This window comes from Vidua chalybeata, chromosome 30, assembly GCF_026979565.1.
Source record: "Vidua chalybeata isolate OUT-0048 chromosome 30, bVidCha1 merged haplotype, whole genome shotgun sequence".
Lineage (NCBI taxonomy): Eukaryota > Metazoa > Chordata > Aves > Passeriformes > Viduidae > Vidua > Vidua chalybeata.
The window spans coordinates 759690-783827 of NC_071559.1; the positions used below are offsets into that span (position 1 = coordinate 759690).

The 24138-nt window shown below is 69.4% G+C and overlaps 3 protein-coding genes across 7 annotated transcripts; 1 reads left to right on the top strand and 2 right to left on the bottom strand.

Moving 5' to 3' along the window:
- Positions 1 to 306: 306 nt before the first annotated feature.
- Positions 307 to 5639, bottom strand: TESPA1 (thymocyte expressed, positive selection associated 1). 2 transcript variants are annotated; one of them, XM_053967504.1, is made up of 12 exons: positions 5472 to 5639; positions 4777 to 4901; positions 3612 to 3826; positions 3498 to 3540; positions 3037 to 3077; positions 2886 to 2939; positions 2657 to 2693; positions 2391 to 2498; positions 2100 to 2308; positions 1168 to 1796; positions 751 to 865; positions 307 to 658 (listed from the first exon to the last, which is right to left on the bottom strand). In XM_053967504.1, the coding sequence occupies exons 2-12, from the start codon at positions 4866 to 4868 to the stop codon at positions 573 to 575; spliced, it is 1629 nt and encodes a 542-aa protein (XP_053823479.1). In that variant the 5' UTR covers positions 4869 to 4901; positions 5472 to 5639; the 3' UTR covers positions 307 to 572. The 2 variants fall into 2 exon arrangements, with proteins under 2 accessions (XP_053823479.1, XP_053823478.1); XM_053967503.1 differs by having other exon boundaries at positions 2657 to 2939.
- A 2341-nt stretch (positions 5640 to 7980) lies between these two features.
- Positions 7981 to 14213, top strand: PPP1R1A (protein phosphatase 1 regulatory inhibitor subunit 1A). 2 transcript variants are annotated; one of them, XM_053967689.1, is made up of 7 exons: positions 7981 to 8106; positions 10866 to 10926; positions 11581 to 11618; positions 11726 to 11789; positions 12262 to 12411; positions 12494 to 12636; positions 13094 to 14213. In XM_053967689.1, the coding sequence occupies exons 1-6, from the start codon at positions 8026 to 8028 to the stop codon at positions 12634 to 12636; spliced, it is 537 nt and encodes a 178-aa protein (XP_053823664.1). In that variant the 5' UTR covers positions 7981 to 8025; the 3' UTR covers positions 13094 to 14213. The 2 variants fall into 2 exon arrangements, with proteins under 2 accessions (XP_053823664.1, XP_053823665.1); XM_053967690.1 differs by having other exon boundaries at positions 12262 to 12402.
- Positions 14213 to 23980, bottom strand: PDE1B (phosphodiesterase 1B). 3 transcript variants are annotated; one of them, XM_053967528.1, is made up of 16 exons: positions 23853 to 23980; positions 22941 to 23053; positions 20686 to 20799; positions 20427 to 20612; positions 19980 to 20046; positions 19322 to 19438; positions 18657 to 18797; positions 18111 to 18211; positions 17625 to 17750; positions 17445 to 17546; positions 17228 to 17348; positions 17072 to 17153; positions 16834 to 16960; positions 16612 to 16748; positions 16162 to 16275; positions 14213 to 15779 (listed from the first exon to the last, which is right to left on the bottom strand). In XM_053967528.1, the coding sequence occupies exons 4-15, from the start codon at positions 20576 to 20578 to the stop codon at positions 16178 to 16180; spliced, it is 1371 nt and encodes a 456-aa protein (XP_053823503.1). In that variant the 5' UTR covers positions 20579 to 20612; positions 20686 to 20799; positions 22941 to 23053; positions 23853 to 23980; the 3' UTR covers positions 14213 to 15779; positions 16162 to 16177. The 3 variants fall into 3 exon arrangements, with proteins under 3 accessions (XP_053823503.1, XP_053823504.1, XP_053823502.1); XM_053967527.1 differs by having other exon boundaries at positions 14312 to 15779; positions 22918 to 23053; positions 23853 to 23929; XM_053967529.1 differs by lacking the exon at positions 23853 to 23980 and having other exon boundaries at positions 22941 to 23157.
- Positions 23981 to 24138: the final 158 nt, after the last annotated feature.

Genomic DNA, 24138 nt, shown 5'->3' on the forward strand with positions numbered 1-24138 from the left:
GCCGCCCTCCACGGGGAAGCCCCGGGGCTGTTGATCCAGCGGGATTTCCCTTTCCCAGGAGCTGCTGCCGGTGCCACCCTGGCACACCGAGGGTCCCGGGGGGGCGGCCAGGACGGGGACAGCGACAGCCCGGGGACAAAGCGACCGTGGTGGCTCCTTCCTGAGCTCCTGGAGCTCGCACCTGAGGTGACGCGGGACCTGTCTCTGTCCCCTGGGTGGGGGCTGGGCAGGGATGATCCCACCCCCACGCACGGACAAAGCCACCGTCACCCCTTCCTGTCACCCCTTCGGGGACTTTATTGTGTGCCCACCCCCCCTCTAGCGTGAGCGACCAAAGTGCAAGTGACATCCCCAGGGGCTGGGGACACGTCCGCGCTGCAGGCCCCGAGCGAGCCACAGGGCTTGGGGACGAGGCAGGGACAAAAAATGGGGCAAAATCCCGAGGCCCGGAGGTTTTTCTGTGCCAAACAATCACACGTGCACACCCACACACGCACACGTGTCACACGTGTGTCCAAAACGTCCGTGGGACACCCGGCCAAGGTGCCACCTCCTCCTGAGGTGGCCACAGGTCACGCAGTCGGGGCCGGGGGTGCTGAGGAGGGGAGCAGCTCCTCCCCGAAGCCGCTGCTGTCGGAGCGCCCATGGAACATGGACCCTGCAGGGGGGGGACACGGTGGGGACATGGCGGGGACACGCTGGCACTGGGCAGCCGTGCCCCCCAGGAGGGTGGGGAAGACACCAACTCACTCCTTGGGGTCCTGACGGAGAGATGGGGGTCATCATCATCATCCTCCTCATCATCATCCTCCGCATCATCATCATCATCCTCGTCATCATCATCGTCCTCCTCCTCGCTCAGCACCTGCGGGGGGGTGGGTGTGGGGCTGAGCGTGTCACCGCTGCAGCGACAAAGGTGTGGCACCGCCCCCGCGTGTCCCTCGTGTCCCCACGCGTGACCCGGCCCGGCCTGTGCGTGACTGTGCCCGCTGGGGGGGGGAGGTGCCCCGGCTCCCCCCGGGCCCGGCTCCGCCCGAGCCTCTGAATCATTTAAACCTTAAAAGCCTGCGGAGCTCCGGGGACATTTCCCGCTCCAGCTCCTTCCCCGCGCCAGCCGGGGGGGCCCTTCCTCCTCCTCCTCCTCCTCCTCCTCCTCCTCCTCCTCACCTCCTCCAGCTCGAAGGATTCCGCCGCTCCTCGGGGCTCGGGGACCCTCCCGGGGGGCTGCAGCCCTGGGGGACCCCCCTGCAGCCCAGCGGTGGCACCCGGGTGGCACTGAAAGCCGAGGCCGGAGTCCCCCGGGGGTCGCAGTCCCGCGGGGCGCTCGGCAGTGACCCCGACCCCGCTGGCGTGTGGGGACAGGGTGACATCGCCCCACGGGACAGCCCCGCGCGAAGCCCCCCCGCGCCCCCAAACCCCCCGGCCGCGGGGACAGGAGCGCTCGGGGTGTCCCCACGCCGGGGGTGGCCTCGGGGACAGCCACCACCGCTCCGTGCCGGTGTCACCGCCCCCCCGGCAGCCCTCGGGGGCACCGCCCGTGCCCGGGGCGCTGCGGGGGCCGGGGGTCGCCCCCCGGGGGATGTCGCCGTGTCCCCCCCCCGTACAGAGGCACAGCGAGGACATCGCGCGCTTCAGGCGCTGCCCGAGCCGCGCCCCGCGGGGCTCGGCGCTGTCGGGGATGTCGCGACAGGGCCGGGGGGGGGCGATGCGCTGCAGGGGCGTCTGCGACACGTAGGAGTAGAGGCAGAAAAAAATGTCGGCGGTGGCAGCCAGGGCCTGGACCTGCTGGAAGCGACCTGCGGGCGACATGGCGGGGGGGGGGGGGGGCCGGTTCAGGGGGCTGGGAGGGGCGTGGGGGAGGGGCTGGGAGGGTCCCCTCAACTCCCGCCTGGGGAAACTGAGGCATGGCAGAGATTTCACATCGCCGATAGGAGCAGATAGTGGGTCCCACCCCCAGCTCGAGGCACTCGGGGTGATCCCCCAATTCCCGCCCGGGGAAACTGAGGCACGCGAGCGTTTACCCATCCCCGCCAGAGGGCGGCTGGCGGGCCGGGGACAGCGGGGACAGCGGGGACAGCGGGGACAGCGGCGTCACGCACTGGCCAGCAGCAGGCAGGGGTCCTCCATCTCCAGGCGCTGCACTTGGGCCCGCAGGAAGAGCCCGAGGTCGATGCCGCTGGCGCGGGACGGGGCCGAGAAGAAGCGGGGGGGGACGCGGGACGCGACCCCTGCATCGCTCCCCACGAAGCCCAGGCTGTGCAGGATCTCCTCGGCGTCCGACTGCCACCAGGCCAGCACCTCGGCCAGGCTGCGGGAGGGGACAGCCCCGCCTCAGCCCCGCGGCGGGGACACCGGGGGTGACACGGATGCCCCGAGCGACCTGCCCCTACCTGCAGCTGCTGGGGACACTGGAGGGGACACTGGAGGCCAGGCTGTCCCCAGGGCTCAGGCGCCGGTCCTGCAGCGCCCTACGCGGTGGGAGGACACTGGAGGGGACACTGGAGGGGACAATGGAGGGGACACTGGAGGCCAGGCTGTCGCCAGGGCTGAGCCGCCGGTCCCGCTGAGCCCTACGTGGGGAGGGGACAGTGCCAGCGGGACACACGGGGACAGTGTCCCCCGCCCCGCCAGCCTCCCCCGGGACCCCAGATCTCACCTGCCCGCGGCCTGGGGGCTCCCCGGGAGCAGCAGAGCTGGAAAAAGGGAGCAGGGGGACACCAAGGGGTGACTCGCGCTGCTTTGGGGACACGTCCCACTCTTGTCACAGCTCCGGGGGGACGCAGAGCTTGAGGACAGCCCCGCCACACTGAAGCCCTCCTGGAGGAGCTGGTGGTGGCTGTCCCCAGCCCCGCTGTCCCCTCGGGGCATGGCGGTGACAGCGGTACCTTCAGCTCCCAGGGTCAGCTCGTCCTCGAGGCTCGTCCCGCTGCTGCCACACGCTGCGAGAGAGGGAGGGGACACTGCGACACCTCCGGGGACCCCCAGGGCCCCCGCCCCGTGGCCCTTGGGGACAGTGAGGGGACAAAACTGACGTACCGCGGGGTCCCGGCCATCCTGGTTCGTCCAGCGCTGCTGCCCTGTGCCAGAGCACGGCCCCGGTCACAGCCCCCAACCCCAACCCCGACCCCAACCCCGACCCCAAACCCGACCCCAACGCCCAAGCCCATCCCGGGGCACCAGAGGTGGCACAGGACAGCAGTGTGTGGCGGGGTGGGGACAGGGACACACGCAGGGCACAGGCAGTGGCTCTGCTCAATTTTGGGTCTCCTCAGAACATCCCCAACTCCAGGGACCCCAGACCCCCGTGGGACCCCCAGGGTGGTGCAGGGGGAAGGTGCCACCACCCCAGCCCAGCCCTGGGGACATCCAGGCTGTGCCCACGTGGGGGTCACACGTCCCTGTCCCAGGAAGGGCCAAACCAGAGCCTCGCCCCCCACCCAGATCCCCTGGGGACGGCGTTGTGACCCCCCCGGTGACCCCCGCGTGTCCCCCCTCACCCGCAGTCCCGCAGCCACGTCCGGGCCTTACTGCAGAGGCCTCCTGGGGGGACACAAAGGCCCGTGAGGGGACCCAGCCCGGGGGTCCCTCCCACGCCCCGGGGTGGCCCTGACCTTCCAGGACAGCGGAGTCCAGCTGTGGTGGCGGCTCCCAGGGGACAGCGGCCACCTCCTGCTCCTCCTCCTCCTCCTCCTGCTGCTGCTCCTGCTCGCCCTCGGGCGCGGGGCTGCGCCAGCCCCGGCTCTGCCGGGCCCACGCGCGGCGCTTGTGCCACGAGCAGAGGCCGAGAACCGAGGGTCCCTCCATGGCCGGGGGGCCGGGGGGGGCCCTGCGGGGACGTGAGAGGGATGTGAGGGACCAGGGGGTGATGTGAGACACCGGGGGCTCCACAGGCAGGAGCCCAGGGTGGGTTCGGGCAGTTCAGGGTGGGCTCGGGGCATCCCAGGGTGGGCTCGGGGCATCCCGGGGCTGCTCTGTCCCCTCCCAGGCGATTTCCCGGGTGCCAATGGGCGCCGAGGGGCGGAGTGGGACAGGGCCGGAGCTGCCGGAGCTGCCGGAGCGGCGGAAGAGATGCGGGGCCGAGATAAACGCGTGGAGCTGCCCCACGAGGCAGAGTGAGGAGTGCGGATCTCCCGGGGCTCCCCCCGGGACGGGATTCCCACCGGGAATGTCCCAGCCCAGCCATCCTCCGAGCACGGGACCGGCCCGGTCTGGTCGTTCCCCGGGGGAAGAGACGCCCCTCGCCCACCCCGCGGCACCCCTGGCACGGGGGGGTCCCCTGGGCACCAATCCCGCCGGGAAAGCTCCGGGATGGGGCTGGCAGGACCAGCCCGGCCCCCTCCAGGATGCTCAGGGCGGGGACGTCACCTCCGGTGCCACCCTGGGGGCACCGCGGGCCCTCGGGGAGCTCCTCACCGAGGCCACCTCCATCCCCCGGGAACCCCCCGGGACCCCCTGGGGATCCCCAGATCCAGGAGGTGCCGTGACCACCCCCGTGCCCATCCCACCCCCCTCCCGGCTGGGCCTGGCACAGGAAATGTGGGTGGGGGTCCTCAGCAGGGCTCGTGTCTCAGAGCACCCCCAGCCCCATCCTGCTCTTCCTCCTCTTCCTCTTCTTCCTCCTCATCCTCCTCTTCCTCCTCACCCACCTGCCCCTCCCGCTGCGTTTCCCATCAGCTCCGGGCGCTGGAATCGCCTCTCTCGGTGCCCCCATCACCCCCACGGCCCCGTCCCTTCGTGCCCACCCCATCCCAAAATCCCGAATCCCTCCACACTGACCGGCACCGGGAGCAGGTGGGCAGCTCCCTCCGGCCGGCCGGGGCCCGTGGGCAGCGGCCTCCTGCCCCCCCGGCGCCCCGCCCGGCCCCCATCCGTCGTCAGCGGAGCGGGAGGAAACTCATCGGCTTGGAAGAGGAAATTCAAAAAAATAATCACCAGCCCGAACCTCAAACGCTGCCCCACATCCGCCAGCGCCGCGGGAAAAGCTCTGTGCCACGCCAGCGGGGGCTGAGAGCAGCCCGGGCACCTCCTGCCACCTTCCCAGGGGTCCCCAACCCTCCCCAGGGGTCCCCGGCCCTCCCAAGGGGTCACTGACCTTCTCAAGAGGTTCTTGTTCTTCCCGAGGTGACCCCAACCCTCCTAAGGAGGTGTCCCCAACCTTCCTGAGGTGTCCCCAACCCTCCCAAAGGGTCCCTGATCTTCTCGAGGTTTCCCCAGCCTTCCCACAGTATCCCAAACTTTCCCAAAGGGTCCCTGATCTTCTCAAGGTGTCCCCAACCTGCCCAAAGGGTCCCCAACCTGCTCAAAGTGTCCCCAACCCTCTCAAGAAGTCCCAAACCTTCCTAAAGGGTCCTCAACCCTCCCAAAGGGTCCCTGATCTTCCCGAAGTGTCCCCAACCTTCCCAAAGTGTCCCCAACCCTCCCAAGGTGTCCCCAGGTGACCGGGACATGCCCAGAGTGGGGACAGCACTCACCTCACGGCCACTGAGGTGCCCCCCGGCCCCTCATCCATTCCGACAGGTCCCCAAGGAGCTGGAACCTCCAGGAGCTGGAATTCCCAGGATTTGGAATCTCCAGGAGTTGAGGATCCCAGGACCTGGAATTCCCAGGATCTGGAATCTCCAGGACCTGGAATTCCCAGGATCTGGGGATCCCAGGCTCCAGACAACCCAGGATCTGGATCCCCAGGGCTTGTGTCCCCGAGATCCCGGTGCCACAAGTGACAGAGGCCAGGAGCCCCGGGTGCTGCCCCAGCCGGGATCCCGTCAAAAAAGGCAAAGCAGCTCCGGGCCGGGAGCACCGCGCCCGCTCCGCCGGGATATTTTTAGCCCGGGAGTGTTTGTGGATAAAGCCCCGAATTAAGTGCTCCTTCAGCCCGGCCCGGGCAGGGGGGGCAGGAATCGGGGAGGATGGGAACACCCCCAAGGAAGACAGGAATACCCCCGGGAAGGACGGGAATACCCCTGGGAAGGGCAGGAAGAGCCCTGGGAAGGGTGGGAAGAGCCCTGGAAAGACAGAATATTCCTGGGAAGGACGGGAATACCTCTGGGAAGGATGGAAAGAGCCCTGGGAAGAACAGGAAGAGCCCTGGAAGGACGGGAAGAGCTCTGGAAAGGACGGATATGTCCCCAGGGGGGATGGACATGTCCCCAGGAGGGATGGACATGTCCCCAGGGGGGATGAACATGTCCCCAGGAGGGATGGACATAGCCCTGGACAGATCCCAGATCCCCCCGGCCTCGCCCCTTGCTGGCCCCACTCCGGGGTGGGAGCAGGAGAATGGCCCCGTCCTGTTCCCCCTGTCACATCCCACACACGGCTGTCCCCAGTGGTGACCCCAAAGTGGCCCAAGAATGTCCCCAAGCATGTCCCAGGGATGTCCCCAAGGGCGTCCCCAAGGGTGTCCCCATGCCATGGCACAGCCAGGGGACCCTCAATGCCACCAGGGTCTGGACATTGTCACTCCCTGGCAGCCTCCAGGGGGGACCCAGTCCAGCACAACCCCCCCAGTGTCCCCTCAATCCCATCCCCACCCCCCCGTTCCCTCGGGAAGTGCAGGGGGGGCTGCGTGGGGGGGGTCGGGGGGGGCCTTTCCCACCAAAAATTCCCGGAGACCCCCGGGATGGGGCTGGGGGTGTCACACCTGACTTTCGGGGGGGGTCTAAAGCAGGGGACCCCCCCCTCCCCCAAAACCACCAGCGCCTTTATCCCGACCCCCACGGAATGCCCGCACCCCCCCCAGCGCTGCCCCGGTGCCCCCCCCGGGACCCCCGGTGCTGGCGGGGGGGCTCGGCGGGGCTCGGGAGGCCCCCCCGGGCCCCCCCTCGCCTGACCTACTTAGCGGATTCCTGCCGGCAGATCCCGGCAGCCGCCCGGGCTCCCGGCTCCATGAATAAGTGATGGGGCACGCACTCATGGCTGCGCCGGGGGGCACCCGGCCCCGCAACGTCCCCGGCCCCCGACCGGCAACCCCCCCGACCCCGCAACCCCCCCGGCCCTGCAACCCCCCCGGCCCCACAACCCCCCCGGCCTCAGAATCCCCCCGGCCCTGACCCCACAACCTCCCCGGCCCCTCAATCCCCCCCGTCCTGAAACTCCCGCGGCCCCACAACCCCTCGACCCCACAACTCCCCCACCCCAGAGCCCCCCAGCCCCACAATCCCCGGCCCCAGAACCTCCCCTGTCCCATCCCTGTCCCTCTCTCTCCCGGGGGTCTCTGACCCCCAGGGTGTCCCTTTGGGGCTGTCCATGTCCCCATGTCCCTCCCACGGTCTGTGTGTCTGTCCCAGGGCCTGTGTGTCTGTCCTCATGTCCCCATGTCTGTCCCAGTGTCTCCGAGTCTGTCCTTGTGTCTGTTTGTCTGTCCCTGTGTCCCAGGGTCCATCCATGTGTCTGTCCTCGTGTCCCTCTGTCTGTCCCCTCATCCTGGCTCTGTCCACACGTCTGTCCCTGCAACCTGGAGTCCATCCTTGTGTCTGTTTGTCTGTCCCATATCCCAGGGTGCCCCTGTATGTGCATCCCCATGTCCCTGTGTCTGTCCGTGTGTCCTTGTGTCTGTCCCCATGTCCCAGGGTCCCCCTGTGTGTCTGTCCCTGTCTCTGTCCCCGTGTCCCAGGCTCTGTCCCACTCTCCTGACTCTGTCCATGTGTCCCTCCTCACATCCCTGTGTCTGTCCCCTGTCCCTGTGTCTGTCCCCTGTCCCTGTGCCTGTCTGTGTGTCCCTGTGTCCGTCCCCGTGTCTCCGTGTCCGTCCCCGTGTCCCTGTGTCCATCCTCGTGTCCCTGTGTCCCTGTGTCTGTCCCCTGTCTCTGTGCCTGTCTGTGAGTCCCTGTGTCCGTCCCCGTGTCCCTGCGTCTGTCCCCGTGTCCGTCCCGGTGTCCCAAGCCCTGTCCCCGTGTCCCCTTGTCCATCCCCGCGTCCCGCGCGCGGGGCCCGGGGCGAGGCGTGGCCTCCGCGGGGCGTGGCCGGGGCGTGGCCGGGGCGTGGCCGCTCGGAGCCGCCGGAGCCGCCGGAGCCGCCGCGCCCGCGATGGAGCCCAACAGCCCCCGCAAGATCCAGTTCACGGTCCCGCTGCTGGAGCCGCACCTGGACCCGGAGGCGGCCGAGCAGGTGCGGGGATACCGGGGGGACACCGGGAGGACACCGGGGGGGCCGCGGGGCCGCGCGGAGGAGCGAGCCGGGCGGGCTCGGAGGGCTGTGGGCACGGCAGGGGCACGGCCCGGGCGGGGGGGTCGGGGTGGCACCGCTGGGGCCGGGGGTGACGCGGGGACAGCGGCGACAGGAGGGTGCAGCCTCCCGGTGCCGGGGCCACCCGCGCGGAGCGGCCGCCGCTGTCCCCGGAGCCCCGCGGGGCCGTGGGGCGGGGGGTGACAGTGCCAGGGCCATGTGCCGGCTCTGCGCGACGCCACCGGGGCCACCCCGGGCCCACCCCGGGACCCCCGGCCCTTGCCCAGCCCCTGCTCCCGTCAGAGCCGGTCCCGGCACAGCCCCGCGCACGGGGTGACCCCGCGGGGACACGGCCGGGGACCCCCGGGCACCCCGAGCCCCTCCTGCCACCACCCCCCGGCCCTGGGGGCTGCAGGGGACAGGGGGGCTCTGCGGGGACCCCTCGGCTCCACCGCGGCGCCGCCACCGCTCGCGGGGGTTTGAGGGGCCTGAGGAGAAGAGGGGGGATCCCAACCGTGTCCCCCCAGCTGAGGGTCCTGGGGGTGGGGGGCCAGGACCCCCCCGGTGCCAGCGGGGTGGGGGCGAGTGTGGCGCTGTCACTGGATGTGTCCATCTGGGGCCACCACCCGGCTCGGTGGCAGCAGCGGGGGGTCCCCAGGAGGGAGGGGTAGAGTTTGGGGGTCCCCAGGAGGGAGGGGAAGAATTTGGGGTCCCCAGGAGGGAGAGGGAGAGAGGCAGGGGGGGCACGAGCCCCCCAGCACTCAGCAAGGGACACCCCCAGCCCCGTCCCCATCAGAGCCGGGCTCGGGGGCTCGGGCACTGCCCAGCCTGGGGGGACGCCCCTGCCCTGCCCTGCCTCAGTTTCCCCTCCCGGGGGGTCTCACCCGACGCCCCTCAGGGCCCTGATCTGGGGGTGACCCCGGCCCTGTGCGGTGGCAGGAGGTGACACTGCCGATGTCCCCTCCCTGCTCTTCTTTTTGGGGTGTCCCCTCGCAGTGATGGGGGGCTCGGCCGTGCCACCCCTCTCCGGGTGGCACCGCGGTGTCCCTGTGTCCTGCGGGGTCGTCCCCAAATCCGTCCAGCCCCACCCTCCCGCAGGACCTTGTCCCCCCCGTGTCCCCCCCGCAGGTCCGGCGGCCCCCTGACCCCCATCTCAGCTGAGCCCCCCCTGTTTGCCCCCCTGGTGCCCCCCGGGCGCCAGGCCCGGCCCAGGCCTTTGTCCTGCGCCTCTGCCCGTGTCCCCAACTCCCCCCGCGCGTGTCCCCGAGGCCGCGGGGACCATCCCGGGGGGGTTTTGCTCGGCCGAGCCGAGCCGAGCCGAGCCGAGCCGAGCCGAGCCGGACCCCTCCCGCTGCCGCCGCCGCTCCCGCCCGGTGCCCGCTCCCGGTGCCGGCGGCGGCCCCGTCCCGGCTGCCCCCGCATCGCGCCGCTCTCCCTTAATCGATGCTGGAGATTGATCTAAAAATAGCGCCGGGAGGGAGGCAGGGATGGAGGGATGGAGGAGGGATGGGGGATGGAGGAGGGAGGAGGGAGGGGAGGACGGAGGGAGGGAGCGGCGAGGGGGGAGGACCAGCGCATCCCCTCCCCGGAGCATCGCCGGGATCCCCCCGCCCGCCCCGGACACCCGGAATTAGGGGAGGGGGGGCTCGGCTCCACCTGGGTCACCTTGAGCAGGTGGCACCGCTGTCCCCTCCCCATCCCCGCCCCGGGGGTCGCGTCGTGGGGGCGGGCACGGCCTCGCCCCGCACCCTCGGGAGGCTCCGGAGCGGCGGCAGGTCCCGGGGGGGCCGCGGCTTCGCGGGGTTCCTCCCGGAGCTGCGGGGCCTTGGGGGGACCCCGAACCCTCCCAGCCCCATCGCGGGGGGGGGGGCGGGGGATGGGGGGACCCCGACCCCAAAGTGAGGGAGGGGTCGTCCGTGGGTGGCCGGCGCGGCCGGGGCGATTCCCGGCGATTCCCGGTTCCCGCTAATCTCCGTTTAATATCCAGCTCGCGTTTCCATGGCAACGGGGCCGGCACGGGAGGATGCGCGGGGGGGCCGGGGCCGGGGGAGGTGCGGAGGGGCGGGGGGGGGGGCCCCGGCCGCTCGCCCGCCTCATTAGCATCTCATTAGCATCTCATTAGGCAGCCCGCCTCATTAGGGAATCCTCGCCGGGAAATCCATTTTTCGGCGGCGCTCAGTTACTGGGTCAGCGGGGAAAGGGGGCGCGGGGTCAGCGCTGTCCCCACAGCCACCGCTGTCCCCATTGCCACCGCTGTCCCCACGGCCACCGCTGTCCCCACGGCCACTGCCGTCTCCACCGTGGCCACTCCGCGGCCACCAACCCCCCTAAAAGGCAGCGGCGGGGCCGGAGCGGTTCCAGGTGACCTTGGGCAAGGACAGCGGCCGCGGAGGAAGGGCAGGGCCCCACCGCTGTCCTCGTGCCGCTGTCCCCGTGTCGCTGTCCCCGTGTCGCCGTCCCCACGCGCTTCCCTCCGCCGGGTATAATTAGCTCCGGGATGGAAAAGCCACGTGTGTCCGGCCAGCGCTGTCCCCGCGGGGCCACCACCGCCCCGGGCTCGGCTTCACGGCCGAGGGTCCCAGTTCCGTGTCCGAGATCCCAGTTTGGGGTCCCAGTTTGATGTCCGAGGTCCCATTTCGGGGTCCCAGTTTGGTGTCCGATGTCCCAGTTCAGGGTCCCAGTTCTCTCTTCTGTCCCTCCAGATCCGGAGGCGTCGGCCGACTCCGGCCAACCTCGTCCTGAGCAGTGACCAATCGTCCCCAGGTGGGTCCGAGCGGTGTCCCCAGCCCACCCAGGGGCACCCCGGAGCGCTCGGGGACCCCCCAAGATGCTCAGGGACCCCAAATATGCTCAGGCCACCCCACAATGTGGTCAGGGACCCCCCTCCCATTATCCAGAGGGACCCCCCATATGCTCAGGAATCCCCTAATGACACTCAGGGACCCCCTAAATGACTCAGGGACACCCCCTCCCCATCCTTAGGAACCCCCTAATGATGCTTAGAAACCCCCCACATGCCCAGGGACCCCCTAAATGGCACTCAGGGACCCCCTAAATGACACTCAGGGACACCCCCACATGTTTAGGAACCCCATAATGACACTCAGGGACCCTCTCAATTACTCAGGGACCCTTCCACGTGCTCAGGGACCCCCCAAAATTCCTCAGCGACCTTCACATGATACTCAGCCCCCCCCCCCACATTCCAGGACCCCCCCCCCGATGCTCAGGACCCCCATGCATGGAGGGGGGTGAGACCCCAAATCCCCGTGACAATGAGGAGGGGGGGTGGGGGGTGGCGGCACTGTCCCCATGACACCCCCAGGGGACAGAGACGCCCCCGACGGGGGCCGGATTGACCGGGGGGGGGTGCAGGATGGGCCCCCCCACCCTCTGCTGACCTCCTACTCCCCCCAGAGATCGACGAGGACCGGCTGCCCAACCCCCTGCTGAAGGTAGGTGACACTGCCCGGGGGGACACGGGGACACGGGGGACCCCCCCAAAGTCGGGGGACCCCCCCAAAGCCGGGCGACCCTCCCTGAGCCCCTACTGTCACCCCAGTCCGGCCTGGCCATGTCCCCCCGGCAGAGGAAGAAAGTGGCCCGGAGCACCCCCACCATGAAAGGTATGGGGGGACACGGGGGGGAACACGGGGGGACATGGGGGACAGGGGGACAGAGGGGGGACATGGGGGGACATGGGTGGACAGGGGGACACAGGGGGGACATGGGGGGACATGGAGGGGCACAAGAAGGGGCACGGGGGACACGAGAGGGCACAGGAAGGGACATGAGTGGACACGAGGGGACACGGGGGGGCACGGGGGTAACACAAGGAAGGCAGAGGGGGGGACTTGGGGGGACACGGGGACACGCGGGGGACACGGGGGACAAGGAGGGGACACGGTGGGGGGGGCACAGGGCGGTGACAGCCCCCCCAGCACCGCGGTTAACGGGTGGCCAGAGATCCCCGCGCTGGCCTCGCTCCACGCCACCACGAGGCCACCCAGGCGCGGGGCGGTGTCGCCGGGAGCGTGGGGACGGTGACCAGGCAGGGCCCCCCCCGCGCCCCCCCCAGCGCCGCTCCCTGCCCGGCAGAGCTGCAGATGATGGTGGAGCATCACCTGTGCAAGCAGGCGCAGGGCGGCGACGACGACGACGACGTGGCGGCCACCGCTCGCTGCCACCACGGCGACCCCGAGCACCGGCACAGCCCCGGCGGCTCCTGCCCCGCCCAAGGTGGCCACCGTGAGTCGGGGGGGTTCGGGCTGGAGGGGGCAGGGGGCGCTGGGGGGGCTCTGAGGTCAACCCCGTGCTGTGACACCCGCAGGGACACCCGGGGATGGGACACCCCAGGCTGGGACCCCCCGGGCCGGGACCCCCCGGGCCGGGACCCCCGGGACCGCGTGGCGCAGCCAGGCTGAGGACGGGACCCATACAGAGCCTGGGGACAGCGCGGGCAGCAGCCAGTAGGTACGGCCTGGGGACACTGGGGACACTGGGGGTGCTGGCGTCACTGGGGACATTGGGGACATTGTAGACATTGGGGATGCTGGGGACACTGGGGACATTGGGGACATTGGGGGTGCTGGGGGCACTGGGGACATTGGGGACACTGGGGACACTGGGGGTGCTGGGGACACTGGGGGCACTGGGGACAATGGAGACTCTGGGGACCCTGGGGACACTGGGGACATGGGGTGCTGGGGACACTGGGGATACGGGATGTCACTGGGGACACTACGGACATTGGGGGCATTGGAGGGCACTGGGACATTGGAATGTCACTGCATTGTCACTGGGATGGCACTGGTGGTCACTGGGATGGCACTGGGAGAAACTGGGGGTCACTGGGACACTCCCGCTGCTCTCCAGTGACAGGGACAGGGGTGCCCCTGCCCCGGCTGCCAGTGCTGTCCCTTGTCCCCAGGTGTGACCACAGCTGCCAGACGCCAGCGGAGATTTTTTTATTCCATTTTCTAAGATTTTGGGGCTGCCCAGAGTGATTTTGGGAATTTTATTTTATTTTATTTTATTTTATTTTATTTTATTTTATTTTATTTTATTTTATTTTATTTTATTTTATTTTATTTTATTTTATTTTATTTTATTTTATTCCCACGGGCAGGTCCCCACCAGGTGGGGGGAGGGAGGGGTCTGGGGACCCCCAGCCAGGGATGTCCCCTCCCCCTGGGGACCTCAGGGTAGGTGCCACTGGGGACACCGAGCAGACCCCCTTTCACTGCCCCCCCCCCGCGGTCCCCAGGGCAGGTGACACTGGGGACACGGAGCACATGACCGCCCCCCCCCGTCACTCCCACCCTCGGGTGTCCCCTGGGCCCCCCCCCACCTTCGCACACCTTGGGGCGGGGACCAGGACACGGGGAGGGGACACGGGGAGGGGACAGGGACACGCGCGTGCACACGGACACGGGGAGGGGGGCACAGGGACACGGGGGGGGGGGGGGGGGCGCGGGGACCCCCCCCCAGCCGGAATTAAAGGGATCCTTTCCCCCCCCGCCTCCTGCTTGGGCCGCGCCGGGGGGGGGGGAGGGGGGCGGGATCCCCTCTTTGGGTAGGGGGGGTCCAAAACCCCTTTTGGGGGCTGGGGAAGGGTCCAGGAGCCCCTTTTTATGGTGGGGGGGCTCCAGGACCCCCTTTGGGTGCCGGGGGGGGTCTCCTGGACCCCCCCAATCGGTGCTGGGGGGACCTGAGACCCCTTTTGGGTGCTGGGGGGACTCCAGGATCCTCCCAAAGGTCTTGGGGAGACCCCTGACCCCTTTTTGGGGCTGGGGGGGCTCCAGAACCCGCCCAAGTGTCTTGGGGAGACCCCCTGACACCTTTTGGGTGCTGGGGGGGCTCCAGGACCCCCCTTGGGGCCGCCCCCATCCCGGGTTCTGGCCCCCCCCCCAAATTCCGCTCCCCCAGAGCCCCCCCAGCCTCGGGGGTGCCCCCGGCGGTGCCGCCCCCTCCCACCCCCGCCCCCCTCAGTGGGCGGAGCGCGGCCGTGGTGGCGACGGCGTTTATTAATTAACTCATTAATTAATTAATGAATTGCTCGTTAGCGGCGGCGCGGGGGGGACACATGCGGGGGGGGCGGAGCTCTGGAAGCGGTGACCGAGGGGGGGACACGGGGGGGGACACGGGGGGGACAAGGAGGGACATGAAGGGGACACGGCGGGGGACATGGAGGGGACACGGTGGGGACAAAGAGAGGACATGAAGGGGACACGGGGGGGACACGGGGTACAAAAATACAAACACGGGGGGGGCCCGGAGCCGGGGCCGGAGCGGGAGGGGCCGGTAGGGGGGAGGGGGGTGGGTCCGGGCGTTCCCGAACATTCCTGAGCATTCCCGGGGAGGTTCCAGAACATTCCCGGGGGTTGGGGCAGCCCCGGGGCAGCCGGAGGGAATCCAGGATGTCGGGGTGGAGTGCTCGAGGGGCAGCGGATCCGGGATTCTGGAACATTCCAGAGGGTGGATTTGGGATCCTGGGATGTTCACGAGGGTGGATTTGGGGTTCTGGAACATTCCCGGGGCTGGATCAGGGGTTCTGGAAGATCCCAAGATTGGATCCGGGATTCTGGAATGTTCACGAGGCCGGATCCAGATCCTGGAAGATCCCAAGGCTGGATTCGGGATCCTGGAGATTCTCGAGAGTGGATTTGGGATTCTGGAACATTCCCGAGGGTAGATGCGGGATCCTGCGGGATTCCAGAACGGGAATGATCCAGAATCCAGTGGGATTCCCGGACAGGAGAGATCCGGATGCTGCCGGGGAATGCTCCGGGATGTGCGTGGGTTCCCAAGGCACGGGGCTGGGCCGGAGGGTGCCCCAAACATTCCGGGAGTCCCCAAACATTCCAGGATTCCCGAGGATGCTCCAAACATTCTGGGATGCCCCAAACATTCTGGGGTCCCGAGGCGGCTGGAGCGGGGTGTGGGAGCATTCCCGAGCACTCCCGAACATTCCTGAGCACTCCCGAGCGTTCCCGGGATGTCGCAGGAAGCGGGGACACCGGAGCGGGATCTGTCCCTGTCCCCGCCGCTCCCTGTCCCCAGTGCCACCCGCGCCGCGCCGGGCGGGACCCCGCGGGGACTTCTCTGTCCCTGTCCCTCTCCTGTCCCTGTCCCCTCTCCTGTCCCCGTCCGGGGCGGGACGGGGACAGGGCACAGTGCCACCCTCACGGTGTCACCAGCCAGACGCCGCGGGCACCGAGAGGAGCGCGGTGGCCCTGGCGGTGACAGCGTGTCCCCCCTGGCTGTCCCCAGCGCCACCGTCCCCGCCCCAGCCCCTCCCAAGCGGGAAAAGCGTTTCTAAAAATCCCAAAGGACCGAGCCCGGCGGCGGGGCCGGGGGTGGCAGTGGGGGACCGGTGGCACCGGCGACAGAGGGGACAGCTCGGGGGGCTCCTGGCACGGAGGTGACACCGGTCCTGGCACGGCGGTGACACCGATCCGAGCCCAGTCCGGGGGGCTCCCGGCACAGAGGTGACACTGGTCCTGGCACAGAGGTGACACCGGTCCGAGCCCGGCCCCGGGGGGCTCCTGCCCTGCGGATGGTGCTGAACTCGATGGCATCGAAGACGAGACGGTGTCACTCGACCGGACAAGGACCTGCTGGGAGGGGACAGTCACCGCCATGTCCCCACCCCCTCCCGGTGACCCCACCACTCTCCTGGTGTCCCCGTCCCTCTCCCGGTGTCCCCACCTTGCTCCTCCGGTGTTCCCACCCCTCTCCCGGTGTCCCCACCCCCATCTTGGTGTCCCTGTCCTTCTCCCGGTGTCCCCACCTTGCTCCTTCCGGTGACCACGCCCCTCTCCCGGTATCCCCGCCCCTCTCCCGGTGTCCCCACTCCCATCCCGGTGTCCCCGCCCCTCTCCCGGTGTTCCCACCCCTCTCCCGGTGTCCCCACTCCCATCCCGGTGTCCCCACCTCGCTCCTCCCGGTGTCCCCACCCCTCTCCCGGTGTCCCCGCCCCTCTCCCGGTGTCCCCACCTCACTCCTCCCGCCGCTATTCCACGTCCCCATTCTCGCTGTGGGGCCTGGTGGCCGCGGGCTCCTCGCACGGGGACGGGGACAGCTCATCGATGGACGCCTGGTTGGTGATGCCTGGGGGACACGGCCCGGGGTCACCGGGGTCACCGGGGACACCCCGGAACTCCTGTCCCCCCCCAGGGCCACCCCCTGCCCAGCCCAAGCTGTGCCACCCATGCCATGCTTGTGTCACCTCCCTGAGCAGTTCGTGGTGGTCCCCAACCCCTCCCTGGTGGCCGAGGTGGCCATGGTGGCCCTGTAGTGGCTCTGGAGGCTGTAGTGGCCGTGGTGACCATAGTGGCCATGGTGGCAATGGTGGCCATAAAGGCCATAGTGGCCGTGGTGGCAATGGTGACTGTAGTGGCCATAGTGGCTGTGGTGGCTATGGTGGCTGTGGTGGCCGTCCCCTACCGCTGGCCGCCCTCTCCTTCCACTTCTGCTTGTTCTCCTGGATGTGCTTGGTCCAGGTGGAGCGGAACCCGGCCAGGTCAGCTTTGATGTCCCCCAGCTCCAGGTGCTCATCCAGGGATGGCTGCCGCCATTGCGAGCTGGGGGACAACGGGGACAGCTGGCAGCGGGCCAGGGCCACCACTGCTGCCACAGGGCACCAACCTTGGGCACGGGAACGCCCACCTGGGCTGCTGGGTGGCCGCGGGGTTGCCCTTGGCCTTGGAGCCGTCCTCGGCCAGCGGCGTCACCAACTTCTCGGCCACGTCGGTGAGCACCGAGAAGGTCGGCTCCACGATGAAGTCGATGAACCCTGGGGACAGGAGGGGACACAGCGTTGCTGGGGACACACCAGGGACGGCGCGGGGATGGCGTGGGGACAGCGTGGGGATAGGACGGGGATGGGAACCTCCCCCAGACTCACCGATCTGCGACTGGGCCACCAGCGTGGAGGTGCGGTCGCAGAGGGGCGAGAAGGGCAGCCCCAGCTCGGCCTCCTTGTCCCCCTGGCAAGGCAAGGGACATCCGTGGTGTCCCCACGGGGTGTCCCCCGCGTCCCCCCTCCCGGCCCTGGCCCTACCTGCCGGAAGAACTCCTCCATGAGGGCCTTGGTCCAGCGGCTGTGCACGGCCCACTGCTTGGTGGGGTGGCTGATGTCGGCTGCGTGCAGCAGCAGCGACAGCACCTTGGACTTGTCCAGCCTGGGGACAACACCCCAGCACTCAGATTGTCCCCAAAGCCACCCCTGGGGACACGCCTGGGGGCTGGGGACCCCCCTACCTGTGACCCCCACCCACCTCTCCAGCTGCTGCAGCGCCGTCTTCATGGACTTGACCTGCTGGAAGTGGCAGGACATGTCGGTGGCCAGGACCATCTCGATGACCAGCGCCCGCAGCTCCCTGCGGGGAGGGGACACGGTCAGGGGACGGCGCGGGGACAGCGAGGGGACGGCGGGGACGGCGCGGTGGGGACCTTACGCGAACTCGTCCTTGGTGAGGTTGACGAAGATGTTGAGCTCCTCGTCCTGCATCAGGCGGAACACGGCGCTGATGTGGTGGTTCTCCAGCACCGAGCGGTCGTTGTACAGGATGGCGGTGTCCGACCTGGGCACACGGGGACACGGGGACACTGGGCATGGGGACAGGACCCCCAGAGCGAGGGGTGGCCCCAGGGTGGCAGCACGGCTGTGTCCCGGCTGTGTTGGCGGCCCTGAGTGTTGCCCAGGTGTCCCCAAGGTGCCCCCTGGTGTGCAGCCCTGCCTGGGACGTGCCGCGCCACCCAGAGCGTAGGTGCCACCCGGGCCATGCCATGTCACCTGTGCTGTGCCAACCGGGCTGTGCTGTGCTGTGCCACATCTGCTGTGTCACCCGTGCCCTGCTGTGTCCCTGTGTCATGCTGTGCCACCCGTGCCATGCCATGCCACCCTGTGTCCCCAGTGCCACCCGTGCCACCCGTGCCCTCACTTGGTCTGGATGTGGAAGCTGTTGGTTGTCCCCGTGTGCTCGAAGTCGTGGATGGCAGCAGCGAAGACGATGGCCAGGAGCTCGATCTCGGAGAGACAGTGCTGGGGACAGGGACAGGGATGGGGACAGGGACGGGGGGGGGATGGGGACAGGGAGGGGGACAGGGATGGGAACGGGGACAGAGATGGGGACAGCAATTCAGGGACAGAGATGAGGACAGGGCCACCCCCACCATGAGTGTGACACGCTGGCTGTGCCGTGACAGCCAGCTGGGAAAAACTGGGCACAGACACGTGCCAGGTGCCACCACGCATGTGACAACTGTGCAGGGACAATTGGGCACAGATGTGCACCAGGTGCCACCACACATGTGACACCCCATGCGTGTCCAGCTGTCCCCCACGCCTGGTGCCACCTTGGGGACATTCCCATGGCAACGAGCACTGCCAGGCGTTGGGGACCAGGCAGGGTGCCACCTTCAGTGACTGTCCCCGTGTCCCCATGGTGTCCCCATGGTGTCCCCATGGTGTCCCCATGTCCCCATACCAGCATGCCGGTGCGCAGCAGGACGCAGTGCACGGTCTGGGTGACGTCAGCCGCGTGCACCTGGTTGTGGTAGGGGTTCCGGAACTTTCCGTAGCCGCCCTCCAGCGCCTCCAGCAGCGCCGTCAGGAACGCGCCGGGAATCTGCCAGCGGGGACAGCGTGGTGACACCGCTGGGATGTCCCTGAGGGGCACCTCGGGGGTCCTGAAGGGGAGTCTGGGGGCCCTGGGGGGTCCTGAGGGGGTCCTGGGGGAGTCTTGGAGGTCATGGGATGGATTTTGGGGCTCCTGGGTGGTCTTGGGGGGTCCTGGGGGGGTCCTGGGGTGGAGTTTGGGGGTCCTGGGGAGGGTTTTGAGGCTGTTTTGGGATTCTGGGGGCTGTTTTGGACGAGTTTGGATGTTGGGTCACAGCTTGAAGCAGCTGTCGAAGGTGCTGGGGGGATTTTGGGGTATTTTGGGGGGTTTTGGGGTCCTGGGCACACCTTGAAGCGTCTGTTGAGGTTGTGGGGGGATTTTGGGGTATTTTTGTGGTATTTTTGGGGTGTTTTGTGGTCCTGGACACACCTTGAAGCAGCTGCTGAGGTTATGGGGGTGTTCTGAGTGTGTTTTGGGGTGTTTTGGGGGTATTTTTGGGATATTTTGGGGGTATTTTGTGGTCCCGGGCACACCTTGAAGCGGCTGTTGAGGTTGTGGCGGGTGAAGAGCTCGAACACCACCGTGCGCAGCGAGTGCTCCTCGGCTGCGCGGTGCAGCGAGAACACGTCAAAGCACCACTGGTCCAGGCCCTGCAGGGACACCGGGGACACTGGGGACACCGGGGACACCGGGGGGATTGGGGACATCAGGGACATTGGGAATAGTGGGAATATCGGGGACACTGGGGACACCGGGGGCATTGGGGATAATTGGGACAATGGGAACATTGGGGGCAGTGGAGACACTGGGGACATTGAGGACAGTGGGGGGTGCCCGGAAATTCCAGGGGTGCCCAGCGATTCCCAGTAAAGGCCAGTAAAACCCCAGTGAAGCTGAGGATTCCCAGGGATTCCCAAATTCCCAGGGAATCCCAGAGATCCCCATTGATTCCCAGTACAACCCCAGTGATTCCCATTGATTCCCAGTTATTCCCAGCGCCTCCCAGTGCCTCCCAGCCATTCCCAGTGCCTCCCAGTGCCTCCCAGCCATTCCCAGTGCCTCACAGTGCCTCCCAGTGCCTCCCAGCCATTCCCAGTGGCTCCCAGCAGGCCCCCGTGGTTTTGGGTTGTTTTGGGGTTATTTTTGGGTTGTTTTTGGGGCTGTTTTCGGGTGTTTGGGGTGCCCCAGTACCTTCAGGCAGTTGAGCACGGAGGAGGAGTAGCTCGGCCCCACAGCCGTGTACGTCCGGCGGAACATCCTGGGGGGAGGCAGGGCTGGGGGGGCTGGGGGTACACCTGGGGACACTTCTGGGGACACCCCTGAGGACCCCCCGGGGCTGGGGACACCCCTGGGGACACACCTGCGGACACCCCTGAGGACCCCCCAGGGCTGGGGACACCCTGGGGACACACCTGGGGACACATCTGGGGGCTGGGGACACCCCTGAGAACCCCCCGGGGCTGGGGACACCCTGGGGACACCCCTGGGGACCTCCCGGGGCTGGAGACACCCTGGGGACACACCTGGGGCTGGGGGACAGAGCTGGTGTCCCTGTCCCCTCTGTGCCCTCCTCGCTGTGTCCCCAGCCCCCGCCGTGCCCCGCTGGCTGTGTCACCACCCCACGTCCCCCCGTGTCACCTCTCCACGAAGATCCCGGCCTGCACGGCGTGCACGATGCTGCGGAACTTGGGTTTCTCCTCGGCGCGGCGCCCCTTGGCCCGCGCCTGCTGCGTGAAGGTGGCCGCCAGCCAGTCCCGCACCTCGGAGGGCACGGCCGCGTCCGAGCCCATCTCCCGCAGCTCGTCCTCCGTGTCCAGCACCTGCCTGGGGGACACGGCGACACTCAGCGCTGTCCCCGCGCTGTCCCCGCGCTGTCCCCGCGCTGTCCCCTCCGCACCTGGTCTCGTCGATGCAGACGGCCTCGAGCAGCGAGGCCGCGTACTCCAGGTTGCGCCTCAGCTCCTCCACGTTCACCTCGCCCGACTCCAGCTGCTTCACCAGGTACCGCAAACTGGGGGGGGGGGGGGGGGGGGGGGGGGGGGGCGGGGGGGCCCCCGGGGGGAACAGGGGTTAGAGACCCCCGGAGGGGGACAGGGTGGCATTGACCCCCAGGGACAGCGTGTTAGAGACCCCCGGGGACAGAGGGGACAGTCCCGGGGGGGACACAGGGTGTGAGAGACCCCCGGAGGGGGGGACAGGGTGGGGACAGGGTGTTAGAGACACCGGGGCGGGGGGGACACAGGGTGTTACAGACCCCAGGGACAGCGGGAACAGCCCCCAGGTTGGAGACAAGATGGCATTGACCCCCTCCCCCCCCCACTCTCGGGACAGCAAAACCCCCACGGGATGGGGACAGGGTGGCATTGACCCCCCGGGACAGCAGGGACAGGGTGGCAATGACCTCCAGGGACAGCGGGGACAGCCCCAGGTTGGGGACAGGGGGTCACAGCCCCCCCCCCCCCCCCCCGTTGGGGACAGCGGGGTGACAGGAAGGGGACAGGGGAATTGGGGGACTCCCGTCTGGGGAGTGCCACCTCCGCATGGCTGGCACGGGTGGCATAGGTGGCACCGCGACATGGGGTGGCACAGGTGGCACAGGGTGATACAGGTGGCACGGAACGTCACGGGGTGGCACAGGTGGCACAGGGTGGTGACAGCGCGGGGACACGGGCGCTGCCACCCAGCCCACGCGCGTGCCAGCGCAAGGACACTCGTGCGGCCGCCGCGGCCACCGGAGCCACTCGGTGGGGAGGGGCCACCACGTCCCCCGGTCATGGCGACAGTGACGGCGACAGCGAGGGGGGCCGGGGGGAGCGGGGGGGGGGGGCACAGACGTCACCAGCGCTGCTGTGACCTTGGGGATGGCGATTGTCACCTTCCCGCGCCCAGCCACCCCCCGGTGGGGACCCTCAGGGACCCCCCCTGGGGATGGCCACCCCCTGGCCCCCCAGCCTCGGTGGCCCCCGTGTCACTCGTGGGGACAAGGGAACAAGGGGGGTCGGGCTGTGACACTCTGTGTCACCCCCTGGGTCCCTTGCCGGTGACCCCCGTGTCGCCAGGGCCACCCCACGGGTGACAGCGTGGCCTTAGGGAATTTGGAATGGGGGGGGCACGGGACACCGGGTTGGGGGGGGGCTCAGGAGGGGACCGCCCCCACTTTGGGGACACACGGGTCACCCACCTGTGGGAGCGACACGGGGGGACACGCGTGTGACACCCCCAGAGTGTCCCACCCCCCCTTGTGTCACCCCTGTGTCCCCCCCGCGTGTCCTCTGGCACTCTCAGGTGTGTCACACGCAGCCCAGGTGTGTCACCCGCGTGTGCCACACGGCCACCCTGCCCCGCCTGTCCCCCCCCCGCCGTGTCCCACACGTGTCCCCACGCGTGTCCCCACGCACGTGCCGCAGGTGGGCGCGGGGACACGTGAGCTCCCCGCGACACAGGTGAGGGGGTGGCACCCCCCGGCAGCCCCCCCGCAGGTGCCACCTGCGGCGCCTGCGCTGTCCCCACAGGGTTGGGGACACCTCTGTCACCCCAGGGTGACACCCGGGGGGAGGGTGACACCCCCAGAGTGCCACACCGGTGGGAGGGAGACCCCCAAGTCTGTCCCCAAGGGGTCCCAAATGGAGGTTTGGGGACACCCGGAGGGCCCTTGGGGACACCCGGGGGTCCCAGGGGGACTTTTTGGGGTGAGGGTGCTTGGGGGGGTCCTAGAGGAGGATGGGTTCCCCAATGTGGGGTGGCGGGGCTTGGGTGGGGTGGGGGTCCTCGGATGGGATTTGGGGTCACGGTTTGGGAGTCCCAGTTAGGGGTTTGGGGGTCCCGGTTTGGGTCTGAGGGGTCCCAGTTTGGGGGTCCCGGTTTGGGGTTTGGGGGCCCAGTTTGGGTCTGAGGGGTCCCGGTTTGGGGGTCCTGGTTTGGGGTTTAAGGTCCCGCTTTGTGGGCCCAGCTTTGGGGGTGTCTCTCTCTTTAGGGGGGGTGTCTCTTAGGGGGGTGTCTTTCTTTAGGGGGGCTGTCCCGCTTTGGGGGGGGCTGTCCCTCTTTGGGAGGGGGGTCTCTCTCTTTGGGGGTCCCTCCCGGGCTCTCCCTCGGGCTCGGGGGGGTCCCGCGGCCGGGGGGGGTCACTCACAGCGCCCGCAGCTTGACCCAGACCTTCCTGCCGGGCACGGCCTTGGTGTCCAGCGGGGACGGGCACCCTCCGGCCGCGTCCAGCGCGCCGCGCTCCCGCTCCAGCCCCGGGAGGCTCCGCGGCGGCTCCATCGCCCCTGGGCACCGGCAGCGCGGCTCAGCCCGGCCCGGCCCCTCCGGCTCCCTCCGGTAGCCCCCGGGTCCTTCCCGTAGCCCCCGGGTCCGTCCGGTAGCCCCCAGTCCTTCCGGTAGCCCCCGGTCCCTCCCGTAGCCCCTCCTTCCCTCCGGTAGCCCCCGGTCCCTCCGCTAGCCCCCAGTCCCTCCGCTAGCCCCCGGTCCCTCCCGGAGCCCCCCGTGCCTCCCGCCGCCGCCGCCGGCGCCTCCCGCGGTCCCGGTTCCCGGCTCCTCCCGTTAACCCCGGAGCCCCCGCGGCCCCGGCGGCTCCCCCGGCCCCGGTGCTCGGCTCCCCCGGCCCCCGGTAGCGGCCGCAGCCCCGGCGGCCGCCCCCCCGCCCCGGCTTCCCCCCGCCCCCCGGTAGCCGGCGGCTGCGCAGGCAGCACCGGAGCCAAGATGGATCCGGGCACCGGGGGTGGGAGCAGCGGCGGGGGAGAACCGGGGAGAGCCGGGAAGAGAGGGCCGGGAACGGAGAGCCGGGAGGGGAGAACCGGGGAGGGCCGGGAACGGAGAGCCGGGATGGAGAACCGGGGATGGAGAACCGGGGATGGAGAACCGGGATGGGAGAGCAGGGAATGGAGAACCGGGAATGGAGAACCGGGAATGGGAGAACCGGGAATGGAGAACCGGGAATGGAGAACTGAGATGGGAGAACCGGGAGCGCCGGGGCCGGGGGGAAGCGGGGAAGAACCGGGATGGGCAGCGGCGGGATGGGCAGCGCCGGCGGGCGGCGGGGGGACCGGGGGTGCTGCGCGCTCCTACCGGGGGGTGCTCGGCCGGTGCCGCCGGTGTCGCCGTGCCCCGGTGTCGCCGTGCCCCGGTCCCCCGCGGCCACCGTCTCTGCCTCCGCCGACCGGGGCTCGCCGCAACTTTCCCCGAGCCGGCACCGGCACCGGCACCGGCGGGCGGGGCGGGGCGGGGGGAGCCGGGGGCGGGGGCCGAGACCGGGGGGGTCCGCCCAGCCCCGCGCGGCGCCGGGACCCCCAGGGGAACGCGGCGGGGGGGGGGAGGGGGGGCTGCCCCGGGACCCCCGAGGGGAGGGAGGGGT